Genomic DNA, 16,017 nt, shown 5'->3' with positions numbered 1-16,017 from the left:
AAAACTTCGTGCATTGCTTGTTAATCTCGGTCCAACGACATTTAAGACCCTTCGGAGCACGATTTTAGTTTGTATGCTCGTTGAAGTGTTCAGCAATCTTGTTTCAAAAAGTACGTGCTCTTTGATCATTTCCAATAATCGCATCGGTGACAATATGTAAATAAGTATTAAAGAGCACATTATCATCTACATGATTATAACGCTTAGCGAAAACCGACGAGTTCGATGTTTCATTACAATCAAAAGTTTCTTCGATCCCATCATTCAATAAATGAACATCATCATAATTATTTAAATCGGCGTTTAACAAATCTACATAGCTTCCAATATTATTCAAATTGGAGTTTGGACTACCCATTGAAGAAAGAAAAATTAATGGGGGAACAGAAATTGATAGAGAGAGGTTGCAAAATATTGAGAAAGAGAGAGATTGCAAAATATTGATAAAAAGAGATAAGTATAGAGATGGTTAGAATATTGGGATGGATCCTCAACTAGTCGTTGGAGACTCCCAACGGTAATCTATTGGGGTTGGGAGCCCGGGAGGGTGGGGTTGGGAGCCGGGGAGGGTGGGGCTCCCAGTCCAGGTCTCCCGAGTTGGGATGTGAGGGGTTGGGGCTCCCAAATTTGAATTTGGGAGTCTAACCCCACACACATGCCCTAATACCGGTATACCACAATGGTGTCTTAGAGCATCTCCAGTGCAACACCGAACAAAAACTCAATTAATTCAATGTCAAGTACGAATTGAGTTTTTCTTTCCTAGGTGGTACTAATGAGATACTCAATTCAAAATTCTTCTCCAATGCAATATTAAAAAAAGTCAACATTTAGTCTAGATTTAATCTTGTTTCTTATTTTAATATATAAAATGATGATGTAGACCAATTGAAATACAACAATAAATATTGAGATACTCAAAAGAAAATTCAATTGAGTTTTCTTTTGAGTATCTCAATATTTATTTTTATTTTTTTTTGTTGAAGATCTCAATATTTATTGTTGTCACATCATATTAAGATTCTAGTTGAGTGTTGTATTGGAGAGTGTTTTTTGTTAAAAACTCAAGTAATCTTATATGACAAATTGAATTTCAAATTTAGTGTTGCATTGGAGATGCTCTTAGGTATTCTGACAACTTTTGCTCTCTGCTTTCTCTATCCATGTAACATGATAAACCTTTTTTTTTTTTGTTGAAAATGTAACATGATAAACCTGTATATCACATATGTAATGTGTGACTAAAACTAGAGAAAAAAAACAAACTTCACTAAAAAGTGACATGTTTTAGAGAGTGGGTGGATATTGTAACTTATGGGAAGACCATATCAATTTATGACACCCTTACAACAAGCCAAGCTAACTATGAATCTTTGTTTGTCTCATTCTCTCTCTCTCTCTCTCTCTCACTCTCTCACTCTCTCTAGTCTATCTCTATTCAGTTGTCTTTTATGTGTTTGTAGTTTTGTAACTGCAAAAGAAGAAGAAAAAACATCTCCTATCAGAGTTGTAACAGCAGAGTATTAAGAGAGAGAGAAACAAGGGAGAGAGAGATAAAAGGAAGAAATGCAGCAACATCTCATGCAAATGCAACCCATGATGGCAGGCTATACTCCCACCAATGTCACAACAGATCACATCCAACAGGTTTACTTACTTACCATCTCCTTTCTGTATCTCTTCTCCCTTAGCTCCCTTTTCTCTTCTAGGTTTTTTCAAGCTGTTCCCTTTTTCAAACTCTGTATAAAATACTCATTTTGATTGTTATTCTGCAATTGCTATTTGTGGGTTTCTTGTTTCAAACTCTTATTGAAATGAGTTAGCTCTTCTTAGGTTTTTTTGTGGGTTCTGCTAGGGTTTATGTGATATTGATATTATCATATTAGTTGATACCCCTTAATGATTCTCACTTACTGCAATTGGTATAATTTTTTTTAACTTGCTTTGTTTGAAAGAGGCTTCTTTTGCATGTCAATAAAAGATTACTAAATGAACAATATTGGATGTCTTACTAGTGTTTCTCATTTTATTAGTGTTTAGTCTTTGAGCAGCAATGCTTGAAATTGAGATGAATTATGAAGATTTGACTTGATGTTTTTAACAAGCTTTGGCATCAATGGTTTGGGTGAATTTGGTAGCTTCAAGTGACCCCGGGATTTCCGGGACCATTTTTATGCGATTATGCGATTGGAGAGACAAGCACATGTGGGGGCCATACGAAAAAAAACGGCCAACTTTATAGAGTTTTGCATTTCGAATAGAGTTTCTGTAATTGATCGTCTTCATTCGCGCATTTGCCCACAAAGATCAAAACTCTTCCGGGAAACAGTATCAGTAAACTTCCTTTAAGAAATGATATTTCTCTAGAGACGAATGTGAGAATATTTGATGTTAATTTTGTTTGACGTGAGTCTTTCCTGTTTCAGTCGGTCTGCCCGTGACATGTTAATTTGTGTCATCTTCATCAGTATGAAGTGAAAAAACAAAAGGTGATCATTCATTTGCAAAAATGTCTCAACTAGTAGTAATAGGATCCCTCTTTTTATTTCTACCTCTTACAAAGTTTGATTATGGTTGATAACTAGTTGCTGAAATGGCATTTTTATTGGCACAACCTGGCAAATGTCGTGTTGATCATTGTCTCAGAGCGAAAAAAGAAATACTTCTATAATGTGTGCTTATAGTGCGATGGGGACCCCTTGATCTGTCATTACGATATTTTTAATTGGTTGTAGAGCTCTTTTCCTTGATCTATAATTTACTAATTCCGTCCGTTAGCGAATGAGGGCATGTTGTCATTTGGAGGGGGTGCTGGCTTTGTATTATATAGTTATTTGGTGTGCTAGTGTCTCACTTTCATTTACGCATCCTTCCCTTTACTTAACTATTACTTCTTTCTATTTCTGTAATGATGGATTTAAATGTGCAGTATCTTGATGAGAACAAGTCCCTGATTCTGAAGATTCTTGAGAACCAAAACTCCGGAAAAATGAGCGAATGTGCAGAGTAAGTTACAGATGATGCTCTAGCTAACCTAATTCTATCTCGGCTAGTTTTACATAATTGAATGATCTACTGGTATATTTTTCATTACTAGCCAGAGATAAAAGCAATTACTTGTGAAGTTGTAAAGTCCGTGGGAAGGAAAGGTTGACAATGAGAACCAGTATTTCATACTTCATAGAACTATAACCAGGGGCATCTTAGAACCTCAGAACTATGAGAAAATCCTAGAAATAGTTTGAATGCTTAGTATCTAGTAGCGTTGTAATTACAATTTTGGGTTATCAATAGAAACAATGATCGAATGTTATCAGTCATTGTTTTCACGTATTTTTTCAAGTAAGCTTGATTTGGCCCCTCTATTCCTCACTATGGGACTATTTCAACTCATTTCTGTATAGAACCCTATGTGATAGGTTAGGGTTCAATTTTTACTAGATGAACTCGAACTGAACCTTCTTAACGACTCGCTACTTCTTTCGAATCTGCCCAAAGTCTAACAACTACTCAGATGAAAACTTCAAACCGTGCCAAGGCCATATCTGTTTCCTGCCATTTTTTGTTGTAATTAGAGTGTCATTTCCCCTGTCTTCGTTCCATCCTCTGTTGCACTGTATCTGTCCACCCTCACCTTTTTTCCGCCTCTCATTTTCAAGTTACACAATAGTTGGACTTGATTTAGGTCGGGCTTTTTTGTTCTTTAATATGGAGATATGTCCATGGTTTAGAGAGTAATGTGGAAATTTTTGCGAAGAATAATTTTCTTTTACCCTTGCAGGAATCAAGCAAGGCTCCAGAGGAACCTCATGTATCTAGCTGCAATTGCTGATTCTCAACCCCAACAATCCTCTGTGCATACTCAGGTACCCCGTCTGAATACCTCGTCTTCTCATAAAATTTTGTGATCATTGATCTGTTTGGATTTTTATACCCTCAAGTTCCACTAGTCTGTGGGTCATGTCGTTGAGATTATTAACCAAGGGACAATTTTCGTGAGAGAATAAACGCCCCATTGCCATTTGTGGATGCTGGGAACGCTACAAAAAAACTGATTGTAGTCGTTTATCCATTTTACTTTTGTTTATCGGGGCAAACATTCACCAAAGTCTAAAGATAAGCTTTTGTTCTACAGTTTCCTAGTGCTGTAGCTCAGCCTGGAGCTAACTACATGCAGCAGCAGCAAGCTCAATCTATGCCCGCACAGTCAATAATGACTTCTCGATCCTCCATGATATTCTCTCAGCAGACATTATCAGCAATGCAACAACACCAAGCTTTACATAATCAGCTTGGCGTGAGCTCCGGCGGTAGTAACACTGGACTTCACATGTTCCACAATGAAAGCGGTATGGCAGGAGGAAATCCAACAATCGGGTCCATCAGGCTCTCCAATTTCGGCCGAAGCAAGACCAGCGAGGATTTTCAGGGTGGTAACAGAGGAACAACAGTTTCATCTGCAGGTTCTGGTGAAGGACGAACCTGTCATTCTGGAGGACAAGGAGGGGAAAGTATCTATTTGGAGGAAGGCGAAGAAGAGAGTAACTAATTGCTCGGAAAAAAACATTAGCTACTTCTGTCGATGGTTACCGTAATTTAGAAAGTTTTAGATCGTCCTGTAGAGTAGTGAACTTTTTTTACAGACTTTTGGTAGTAATGGTGAAATGAAAACTGGCTAGGCGTTAATATTCGAAAACGATGTCACCTGTTAATGTTTGTGTCATGGGTCGATCATTCAATAGTATATCTTGTAAATCTTGCACTGAATTGCTGAATGAATGGTGATATTATATGCTATGTTGATGCATTTACGAACAAGAAAAATTGTCACACCTGTTTTCATGTGACAATTAAACTATTTCATCAGTATTTGTTTTCTCATGCCTCTTCATCTTATGCGACACATATGACTAATACAAATGTTTTCTGAGTAGAGATTTATGTGAGTTTCAAACTGATACTCCAGCGTATGTCTGTCAGAGTTTTGCTTGAAAACTAACGGCAAAATTTTCGCCCAAACAGTTTGCTGCGTAAGGATAGCACCGAGGAACTGATCCAATCGAAATGGGATCAGAAATAGAGGGAAACAAAAACTTGAAACAGATAATAACGTTTCTCGGTCTTCTCATCAAGGGCAAATTTTGTATGCCGTAGTGATGCATTTTAAGGCCGTAGGTCCTAAACTACCAAAGCAAATAATATGGTTAGCAGCCCAAAGCTTGTGTGCACAATCCTATAACAGTAAAGGTTTTTTTTTTTCCGAAACTGTCAGGCACTTATTCACCGAAATTAAGATACGTACTAGGCTGGATATTGAGTTGAATGATAATTAAAAATGAGTATGTTGTTGAAGTTGGGATCTTCTTCACGTCGCTAAATTGATCGTGTCTGCATGCGTGGGAGGTGCAAGCCCTAAAACATCAAGACTCATTTATAAACGGGGCATAGCAAGTCAGTCTCTACCTGTTTATAAACAGTCTGTGACCTGTTGCTTGCCTGTTCAATCGGATCGTAGAGGACTCTTTATCGGTCGAGACATTATGCTCTTCCTTGAAGAGCAAGTTCCTGCTAAAACTCATGCCAGAGACGAAAGGTAGTTTAAAAGATTTAATGTGAAAGGCAAAATGATTCTTTACAAAGGGTATTTCTTGTAGAATCTATTGCTAACAACCTCACTCCCTAGCTGACAGATAAATTCTTTGCTCCTTTTTGTCCCTCCGACACAACTATTTATTAGGTCCGACGAAAAAACTAACTGAAGTCAACCGAAAATAACATCCTTTTCTCTCTCTCTCTCTCCCTCTCCCTCACTCTGAACCATTTGCAGGTCGGAATACAGGATTTCCGTAAAAATCACGTGCAATATTTGAATACTCTGACGGCTGTCCATACAGGTAACCATCCCCTGGGATGTTTCCGTAACCAAACGAAGAGAGATCAGGACCACCCACACGCCATTGGTTCTCATTTACTCCATCAACAATTTGACCATCTGAATGAGGAAGACCAATACCAGGATAAGCTTCCCCAAACCCAGCGTAAGAAGGCCCCGTGCTTGAGGATCCATAAATCAGCTGCAACCCGCCATCATCACGGTAATTGCTCTCCTGCACGTTAACCGGCGGATTTTGATGATACCCATTGCCGGAACTAAAACCCATGTTAGCAGTACCTGTCATTCCAATGCTTCGATCCTCGTCAAACAAATAGTTGATCATATCAAGGTGCGGAAACTCATATTGTCTTGCTGAAGCTGAAGCATTACCACCAGAACTACCAGAAAAATCATGGTTTTGAATGTCGGTCAACAGGATGGAATTGTCTCCCTGTTGAGCTTCGCCGGTCCAAGGAGGTGTATTCTGCAAACTTTCTGGAGTAACAGATTGAAAAGTAAAGCGCGGTCTGACCATTTCTTGATCTTCCTTTGTTGTGTTCTGAGATAAATGCAGTTCTTGAGACATCAAAGAAGTTGATCCGTACTGTGTAGAGGATCGGCTTACAGAAGAACAAGAACTGGACGTGAAAACAGGTGGAGTTGACGATATGGGTTCTCCAATTATGGCATTTCTGTAGGAACTGGGAGGAGCATAACTTTGGGTTGCCGGTGAAGTCTCAGTTCCCACACGTCCAGCTGCACTCAAGGCGCGTACTCGTTGTGGTTCTGTTGAGACCACAGGAACAACAGCAGAAGCAGGCCTAGAGCCAGAAACCAGAGGAACACTCGAGGGTCTTGACACAGAAGATACTTGATGAGCTGTTGGGCTTTCAGTTTTTAATGCGGGCTTAAATAAAGCTGCAGCACTACGGGCCTCTGGTTTTGACAAAACAGGGATTCTGGGCGATGGCGTTCTCATGGGAGCGACTTTCTCTCCTTGGTGGGAGATATCCGAAGATGTTACCTTGACAGGGAAAGGTCGGTCCTGACTGGTGGGACCGTTGGATGCTTTCTTTGTTAGCTTTTGATCAGTTCTTTCAGCATTTACCAGATTTTTCTTTTGATCAGGAGCAACATGCAGATTTGTTACAGTCGGCTTCTGTGGTGTAGAAACTTCTTTTTCCTGAAACATGGACCAGCAATGTTACATCACAAAACCTTGGAGATTTTAACTACCAAATTTCAAGAAAAAGCCTGAAAATACTTCAAGACTTTTTTGGGGGCTTTGAACAACTACTCAAAGCAATTAGAGTTCAAAGAAGGTGTGACATCCTATCTGCAAACTTGAAAGAAAAATCTCCGTGCTCACACTTGCACGGAGACCCTTGGTCGATAATCAAAACAAGAATTAAGCTACTCAAACTCCCCAAGGCTAATTGGCATTTGAAAACAAAGAAAACAGAATGATAATGATTATTCCACCTTACTAACCAAATGCTGCTCTCGCCGACGTATCCTATCCTTTAAGGAGTGAAGTGATTCAGGTTCTGCCGCAGTAGAAGTTCCAGAAGGATCTCGTAGACGCCCAGAATCAGATGCAGACTCAGCTGGATTATCCGTGCCATGGCTCCAACCAGACTGGTTAAGCTTCTCTTTACTGCGTAGGTTCTTTCTTCTAGAAAAACAGAGTGAAAAGCTAGTAAGTGTCAACTTTTCCTGCAAAGTAGGACAACAGTTGACTTACAGATATGATTTCACAAACACTAAACGAACGGCTTCCACATCGGTTAGTGGCTTAATTTGGTCGTTAGTTGGCCGGTACTACTTTTCCTAAGCATCAGAAGAAACTTCGGTCTTACTTCCCCATGTGATTTTGTGGAGCGTATGGAGAGCAAGAAACCGGGCAACCTTCAAAGGGAAAGGGTTAACTTCGACAATATCAAGCTTTCAATCTTATCTCTTTTTGTTCTTTTGGGCCAAAAACAAAAACTGGCATCTTGATCTTTTGTTTAGAGACTTCACTGGAACGCTGTCTTTAAAATTTTGCAAATTCGATAATATGTAGCCTCAATACTACTGTAAATAATTTATACATATAGAAAGAAAATATTCTTCTTTAAAAAAAACAGATATGATTAAATTACCTGGTAGCCGTTATTGGTTTATTGTAGTATGGTGCAGAATTTCCATTGTAGGGAGAGCCATTCATTTTGACAGATGGGACTGAATCAGTAGAACATGTTGAAGAACTATCATCCATTAAAGAAGTGCTCTTCTTTTCTACCTGTCCATTGGCCTGACTGACATCTACTTCCACATCATGCTGAAGTGTTTGTGTAACATCATCCGTTGCATCTGTTTCATCTGAAACATCTCCCGTACTGTCAGGCTTTTCTAGCACAGCTAATGCCTGTGTTATTGACAAACCCTCCATGGATTTATCAATGGAACTCTCAATTTGTGGCTTGTCTTGTAATGTCACCTCCAACTTCTCACTTCTTCCTTTGTCCTTGCCTTTATTACTTCCCCGCCTTTGCTTATTCTAGAAGGGGGGAGAAAGAAAAAAGGTAAATGAGACAAGTTTATTTTCTTCTATGGGCAATAAAATCAGGAAAGATATCGAAGAATAAATATAGAACAATATCTAGAGTTCAATAAAAAGTAGCTTTTGAGGACTCCAAGATTCCAATAAATTGATTAGTTATACGAATTTTTGGGGTTTTTGAGTGTTCGCAGATTATTCGGATGGTTGAAAATCCACGCCACCTCATGTTAAGTATAAGAAGTTCCTACACTGGCTGATTAATTCAGTAGTTAAAAAAGATAGAGAAGTCATAATTCGTAAAAGACAAACCTTTTTCTTGTTGGCTCGTTTTTCCTTTTCAGCTGCTCCACGTTTTGCTTTTTGTTCATTTTCAGCTTGCCATGCCTCCTCTTCCTCACGGATGAGCTCCTCTTGCCTCTCCAAAGACACAGCCTCTTGGTATGCTATCTCAATTTTATTACTGCAAAGAAGTAAATAAACATACTGTTTAGAACAAATTTAAGTCAATACTCATTTTCTACCACAAATAATGAAAATTAAACAATAAAATACAAAGAGTGATTTAAGGAACTTGCTGCAAGTTACCTAAATATATGAGTTAAGACAAAAATTTCCACTGTCCTACGACCCAGTTCTGTTAGTCTTCTTTCGTCACGCTCAATGTAATATCTATTGGCGTCTTCTCCCGGGCTTCCGTCCTGCACATGTGAGAGAAACATTCTAGTAAGTGAAGTGCACAAAAACCGTGGACTTCTAAGAACATCATCCTTAAAGTTTGAACTTAACAGATAGAGCAATTGCTGAGGGAAAATAGTCTGCATTTCAGCAAAGAGATGTGCAGGCACCATACAGTTGACGAGAGTATAAAAAAAGAAACAAACAATGGGAAAGGAACAAAAATGTCTTGATTAACATAATAACATCTTTGAATCAGTAGATCAGCAAGAATCAGCCCTGGTGATTTATCACCAACATATGGCTATTCAATCCAAACTACTTTATTCCGTGAAAATGGAGATAAAATAAGATTGTGACATACAAAATGTCTGTCCTCCTATATAACTTCAGGAGAATGACATCTAAGTAATCATATGCTTACAAAATTGAATACATAGAATAGGATTCTAAAAGAACACGAGATAGATAAGTAACATCTCCTATTCAGATCCAGATTCATATGCTTACAAAATTGAATACATTGAAAAGGAAGCATTAACCAAAAGAAATTATAGTAACTATTTAAAGACTACAAGTAGAATTAACAGGCACGGTGGTGTGCACGCTACACAGTGTAAAAGAACAAAAAGAATCAAAGATGAGAAATCTATATACTTAGGAGGTTATTATGCAAGATATTTGCTAATCCTTACATTGACCTGATGTGTACCCCATAGACAACTACCAGTCGAGAAAATTTTGAACACAGCTTTCTTCCAAAGCAACAAAGCCCACAGAAATACACAGACACACATGCATAAGTACATAGATAGATGCCTACCTTCGTACGATTTTGAGGACCCTTTTCATCCTTCGGAGGCAAAGGCTCACGAGCAGCTCTCTCTAGAAGTAGCAACACATCATCCACCAGGGTAAACATGTCACTCTCAACAAAGACAATAGCAGTTGGTGATTCCACAATGTCCAACACCTTTTCTCTCCCTTTCTTGTTCCTACTCTGGCATTCTAAAGCCTTCAGACCACTGTAGAGAGAATCCATTACCAGAGTAGATGTAACTTCCTTCTCTACAAAAAACTGTTTCACAACTACTTTCAATATCACATCAGTTTTCTCTCTGGACATCTGAAGCCTGGTGCTTTTCTCAACTCCTGACCAAAATTTAGAGAAGCTGCAAATATCCCAAGTTGCATTCTGTTGTAAATATCTCAAAAACAGGGAAAAACGGTGTTCCAGTAGATATCAACGTATTCAAATAAATTACAGTTATAATATTGATGAATATATCGGTTCTATTTCAAAAAATGAGAAAAATAGTAAAAAATAACACTTCCATCCCATTTAAATGGACTTTATATTGGGATGAAGTAAACTCTAAGCCTCTTAAGAATATATTTGAAGAAATATGTATGGCAAATGACATACTCGTATATTCAAGGTAAAGATTAACACACTGCTCCCCCATCAGGAGGGTGATCGTCCCGTTAACTAAATGTAAACACAACACGAAATCAGAAGTACTTAAGGTGAAATAAATTGTTACACTAGTCAATGGGGTTGAAATGGTAATTGAGCGCATAGGTTGACTAACTTCTGACAAGGTACCCCATGTTAGCCATACTGTAACTAATTTCTGCATTTTTAACTAGATATAAACAAACCAATAATAAAATGCATAAATATTGATAACTACTCTTTTTTACTGTTCTTTTATTTTACAAAAGAAAATATCCTACAGGAACAAACAAATTAAGGAGATCTATCAATCGACTTACAACGTAACAACTAGAATAATTAATGAGGAAAAAGAAACTACCTTGACCACCTCACTTTGTCTTCGATCAACTTCCCAAGTTTGCCTCTTTTGTCGTCAACAAACTGCCGACAGATTTGCTCTACATTTGATAGGTAAACTCGAACAAGTTCTGTCCTATACGGAAAATCAAGGCAGCGGAAAGGGCGATCGGCTTTCTCCCTTAGACAACAAACAGAAAATCAACTCATCGCTAACCAAGCACCAAAGATCATAAAAAAAGGATAGATGCATGTCTGCAAATCATACACTCCTTTACAGGCCAAAGGGTCTATAAAATGTGTCAGCACAAATTCTAATTAGCAGCTTAAAACTATATTACAAAAATAATGTCTCAAATTCAATTAGCTAAAACTTAGGGTTAATCAATAGGATGTGCACCAAATAACACATTACATGAAAAAACAGCATGCCCTGACCACACATATCCCGAAAATATAAATTTAATTTAGATGGTCAGGGAAAACAAGAAAAATTGAACTCTAAAACAACATCAATTTTCAGTTACAAGCATGTCTTATTTTCTTATCTGGAGTATATGGCACAGGTGGGAATAATATTATAGAAAAAGTTCATGCACTTACTGATATTAGACTGCAAGCAGGTTATACATAGTTTCTAGACCAACCTAGGATTCTAGGAAGCATAACAAAAAGTATGTAACTAAACTTTTTATAAGTTTAAAAACTTTGATTCAAAACTAAAAATTTGTGAATCAGACTCTGCCAGACAGAAGGACTTACGATGGAAGCCATGACTCAAAAATAAAACAATGCTACTTTTAACAACCTTGCTTCGTTAGTGCACATTCAACAGAAGAAATGATTCATTGTAAACATCAACTGATACAAACATTTATTAAAGTATATACCCGCTGATGTGAGAATGCAACCCAACAGTAAATAGAAATTCCTAAAAGTATGACAAAATTTAGAATTTAAATAATTGACTATGGTGGTGTAGCAGAAAACATTGAAGTTAGTATCTGGTATTAAGAAAAGTATGGGTAAGTATCAGTGCAAAAGAACTTGGAAGTACCTAATAACTTGAACTTGAGCCTTTATTTCAAGAGAGTCGTCTACAATAAAGCCATCTACTACTTTGGATAATTCCATAAACTTTTTCCATCCCCAATCATGCTCTTTCTTCCAGAAGCGATGTAAAGTATCTGCAAAACTTGCATTGACTGCATAAATTGCCAAAGCATTACAAGCGAAAAGCTCCACCTAAAAAGGAATTGAATGTAGACAACTGACCAGAATATTTAGTCTTCTTCTGATCTTTATTAAGAACAGCTATTGTGAACTGCGCAAAATGGCTCCATCCTGCCAATTTTTGGAAATATAAGGGAGAAGCTATATAATTTTTAATTTATGGGCAACCAACAAAACCAGACGAAAATCATTAAATTTATTAAACCTGGAAGAAGCTTGTCATGGTTTGCAACACAGAGAAATAAAGAAAGATGGTTGCAGACATCGCATCCCTGAGGGTAGACTAAGATGTACCTGAAGCAGATTTCAAAAAGATATAATATTAAAACTCTAACAACTCATGCACAGACACACACGCATGGGGAGAGAGAGTGAGAGAGTGTTAGTTCACATGATCTCTACACTGCTTCTTGAGGCTCAGATGTAGTTAATCAAGAGGCTAGCTTTTATTGAAGCCGTGAAGATATTCTTCTCACCATGTAGACCATTTCTCACCAAAAATCATCCCATCATCTGTTGGAGTGTAATCAACGGTAAAATAAGATTTCGCCATTGATTTGCAAGCAATAGATGAGGGGGGGTAAAAAAAATAGAATTGGTTTTTGGCAAGTATGATCTCCTCACAGTGGACAAAATGATCTGGAAACCTACCCTTAGATGCTCCTCATTTGGTTAAGGGAAGCAACGTCTACCAATAACGAAACAAAATCAAGAACTGTGCATTCTATTTAGCTTTCATGTTGTTCGCTCATATGAATAGATAAATGTAATGCTCCATTAAACTAAGGGCACATCGAACTAAGTCTAGCTCTAGTAAGAAATTGTCAGGGGACAGGGTTATAATGCTTTTTCCGTTAATATATGAACTGATAGAGTAAATTACTTTCTACTATATATAATTGCATGTAACTTTCCACGTTATCGTGTTTTTGCACAAAATATTGCACGAAGGAGAAAAGTTATAATTCATACTGTTTACAATTGCATTCATTTACAGAGATGATAGAGCTAGTTTTTACCATTTGTAACCGCCAATCTCAAACACATTGCTCCGAAGTTCTCTTTTGCTGGTCTGTGAAAACTTCTCAATCTTCCATGTGAACCTTCCATATAGCTCAGAAGGTTTTGGACCTATGCATATAGAGTATCAGGTAAAGAATAAATAGGTTGTCTAATTATTCTTGAAATACATAGTTTAGTTCTTTAAAAAGTCAAGGTTATAATAAATCTACAATAACCCTGATACACTAGTGGAGATTGAAGCGTCGGCCCAGCCATTGCAAAAAAAACGTCCAATTTGGCCGATTTGAATGAAAATCAAATGACATGAAAGCAAAATGAGAAAGGATTATACCACAATCGTCAACATCATCAATGTCCCAGTAAGGGGTTGAAGTCGAAGGGGCACCAGTCTCCAAATGCTCACAGGACCTCCATTCTGCAAGTGCTTCGCCAGACTGGTAACGCTGTCCACTCCTGTCAGACACCCTTCCAACACTGGAATCCTCGCTCAAACTCCCAGACATGACCCTCTCTTCCCACAATTTTATCTCACCACTCCTTCACCTGCACAAACAAAAAATTCACAACTTCATTTCATATTTCCACTATCAATCACTGAGATCAAAGCCTAATAACACTTTCTCACCCCTTCAACCTTGACCAAAAAAAAAAATCCTCTAGTATATATTCCCAATAACAAATTCAAATTAGCGAGAAAACCCTCTTTCAGTCTCTTCAAAATCCCCAAATAAATCAATCATTCAATAAACCTAATTGTTCTAAACCCTATGCTTAAAAATACAATTTTCTAAAGACTAAAATGAAAATTAACAAAAACATCAAAATGCCAACAAAACAAGAATCGTTAAACCCATATTGAGAATCCCAAATCGATAAAACTCTCATAAAACAATCCCCCGTAAATCCTAATAATCGCCCATACATAACATAAACCCTAAACAAAATCAAATTGAAACGATAAAACAATCGAGATACGAAAAACAAGAAAGAGGGGAAACAAACAATAAAAGAATAATCGAAGTGAATAGTGGAGATCAAATTAAAATACAAGAAGTGAAGAAAAGAGCTGGTTTACCTTTTGATATGATGTTAGAAAGAAGCCGTTTTTTTGTTTGTATGAAGAAGAAGAAGAAAGAAAGAAAGAGGTGAAGAAACGGAGATTATAAAGAGAGAGAGAAGAAGAGGTTTTTAAGTTTTTAGGAAGGACAGCAAAGAGGCTATGCCGTCAAGAAAATATAACGAAGCAGATATGGAAAAATACACAACTAGTCCTTTTTCTCTCTCTCTCTATTCTTTCTTTCTATCTCTCTCTAAAAATGACCTATAAAAGGGTAGTACCAAATGAGTTTAGTACATTTTTGGGGCTTGCAAGTCCTTCCAACTCTCAAACTCTAACATCCATTTGCTTTTTGCAGATGGGCTCATCCAATATTGGGTATCTGGTAATGTGGAAATCCATTATTTATTGTTTCGTGTTGTTAAGGGTAAAAATAAATGTAGGTCAGTTTAATGAAATGTAATATGTATGATAATTCTACATTATTCATGAGAAAATCCGTAATTATAAACGGGTGTTCAAACTTGGAAAGTGTCTAAGTTTTTGGATAGGTTCGTGGATGTATATTGTGGGTTTATGTTTGGTTGTCAAAAACAGAGACGATAACAAATTGTCGATAACTGTTGAGACTCGAGGCGTCACGTGATATTTTTATGGCCTTTAGGGTTTATGAGGGTCTTTATGACATTTATATTACATCTTCATGATGTATTAAAGCTATTTGATGTATGATATAAGATGTTTATTTCTATTGTAATCATGTAATAAGAAAAATTTCTGCTCTTGCCAAATAAGTTAATAAATGGTCCTTCTTCCGCGTGCCTTAAGGGCACATGACAAGTCGTAAAAAAAATTTGCTTCTAGTCTTAACAAGTCAAATTTGAACTTTTTCATAAACTTTACTGACTTCAAGACTCATAATTTAAAGAAGAAAAGAATTTATCTCGCTGATTATGTATTATAACGGCATACAATAAGTCATAATTTTTTTTCACTTTCAACAAGTTAAAGTTCAATTCCTCTCGCTGATTGTGTATTCTAAGATTTTTTTTACTGAAAAAAAAAATTATATCTTATCAATGTTCTTAGGTCACTCGATAGGAAGACCGCTTGTATATATAGTTGTACATGGATAGCCTTGTACTATTGTTGGTTTGGAGTTTGTTCCCGATGTTTGTAGGTACCCCCACCCCTACTACCCAATACGATCCAACTCGAAATATTTGTCTCACCTAAGAAGTACAGTGCCCTTAAACTTTGGCCCTTGCACTTCCAAACTTGGTTAGCCTCTTTATGGAGCTTGTTAAAATTATTTTCTTACTGTATCTCTAAATAACATAAAAAGATTAAGTTAAGGATCAAAATAATAATTGAATATGAACGAAACTCAAAATAATAATTGAATATGAACGAAACTCAAAATCGGAGACACACGAGAAATGCTATAATTTGTCTACCATCTCACCCTCGTTAGAGGACTAAGTTGTCTTTGGAGCATCTCTCGGACCCTCGATCTCCCAACCGTAGTTTTTTAGCGTTTTTGTTAAAACTATCAAATAAGTAGACACTCTATTTTAGATCATACTCTAAAGTGTGCCTTCGGAATTACAAGTGATTAGTCATCAAATTTTAGATTTAAATGAATATAAAACCTTCTACTTTATAGATAGAGTATATCAGTACTTCCAAAAAAAAAGTGGTTGTCCAGATAGAGTAGACTCTATTTTAGATCATACTCTAAAGTGTGCCTTCGGAATTACATGTGATTAGTCATCAAATTTTAGATTTAAATGAATATAAAACCTTCTACTTTA

At 37.0% G+C, this 16,017-nt stretch overlaps 2 protein-coding genes across 4 annotated transcripts; one reads left to right on the top strand and one right to left on the bottom strand.

Annotated features, from left to right (window-relative positions):
• The first annotated feature begins 1,304 nt into the window (after positions 1-1,304).
• On the top strand, positions 1,305-4,797 carry LOC147551087 (GRF-interacting factor 1-like). Its single transcript, XM_086666842.1, has 4 exons — positions 1,305-1,647; positions 2,930-3,006; positions 3,782-3,866; positions 4,136-4,797. Exons 1-4 carry the CDS (start codon positions 1,567-1,569, stop codon positions 4,547-4,549), a joined length of 657 nt encoding a protein of 218 aa, XP_086522968.1. The 5' UTR covers positions 1,305-1,566; the 3' UTR covers positions 4,550-4,797.
• Positions 4,798-5,594: 797 nt separating this feature from the next.
• LOC147551086 (TNF receptor-associated factor homolog 1b-like) lies at positions 5,595-14,632 on the bottom strand. Of its 3 annotated transcripts, none has more exons than XM_086666831.1 (13): positions 14,222-14,632; positions 13,478-13,689; positions 13,143-13,254; positions 12,329-12,417; positions 12,166-12,234; positions 11,948-12,077; positions 10,913-11,071; positions 9,919-10,267; positions 9,006-9,118; positions 8,730-8,880; positions 8,020-8,417; positions 7,358-7,550; positions 5,595-7,058 (listed from the first exon to the last, which is right to left on the bottom strand). In XM_086666831.1, exons 2-13 carry the CDS (start codon positions 13,647-13,649, stop codon positions 5,808-5,810), a joined length of 3,186 nt encoding a protein of 1,061 aa, XP_086522957.1. In that variant the 5' UTR covers positions 13,650-13,689; positions 14,222-14,632; the 3' UTR covers positions 5,595-5,807. The 3 variants fall into 3 exon arrangements, with proteins under 3 accessions (XP_086522957.1, XP_086522958.1, XP_086522959.1); XM_086666832.1 differs by having other exon boundaries at positions 7,367-7,550; positions 14,222-14,610; XM_086666833.1 differs by lacking the exons at positions 13,143-13,254; positions 13,478-13,689; positions 14,222-14,632 and adding an exon at positions 12,515-12,636.
• Positions 14,633-16,017: the final 1,385 nt, after the last annotated feature.

The sequence above is a fragment of the Eschscholzia californica genome, unplaced genomic scaffold (genome assembly GCF_041429995.1).
Source record: "Eschscholzia californica isolate CP2 unplaced genomic scaffold, dmEscCali1.0.p SCAF_3, whole genome shotgun sequence".
Classification (NCBI taxonomy): domain Eukaryota; kingdom Viridiplantae; phylum Streptophyta; class Magnoliopsida; order Ranunculales; family Papaveraceae; genus Eschscholzia; species Eschscholzia californica.
Note: the sequence above shows the minus strand (reverse complement) of the source record. Positions and strands in the feature narration are given on the sequence as shown.

Coding starts and splice junctions, on each gene's coding strand:
- LOC147551087 (XM_086666842.1), top strand. CDS start 1,567: ATGCAGCAACATCTCATGCAAATGCAACCCATGATGGCAGGCTATACT. Junction 1,648..2,929: donor CAACAGATCACATCCAACAG/GTTTACTTACTT, acceptor TTAAATGTGCAG/TATCTTGATGAGAACAAGTC. Junction 3,867..4,135: donor AATCCTCTGTGCATACTCAG/GTACCCCGTCTG, acceptor TTTGTTCTACAG/TTTCCTAGTGCTGTAGCTCA.
- LOC147551086 (XM_086666831.1), bottom strand. CDS start 13,649: ATGTCTGGGAGTTTGAGCGAGGATTCCAGTGTTGGAAGGGTGTCTGAC. Junction 10,268..10,912: donor GACAAAGTGAGGTGGTCAAG/GTAGTTTCTTTT, acceptor GGATATTTGCAG/CTTCTCTAAATTTTGGTCAG. Junction 9,119..9,918: donor GTCCTCAAAATCGTACGAAG/GTAGGCATCTAT, acceptor TCACATGTGCAG/GACGGAAGCCCGGGAGAAGA.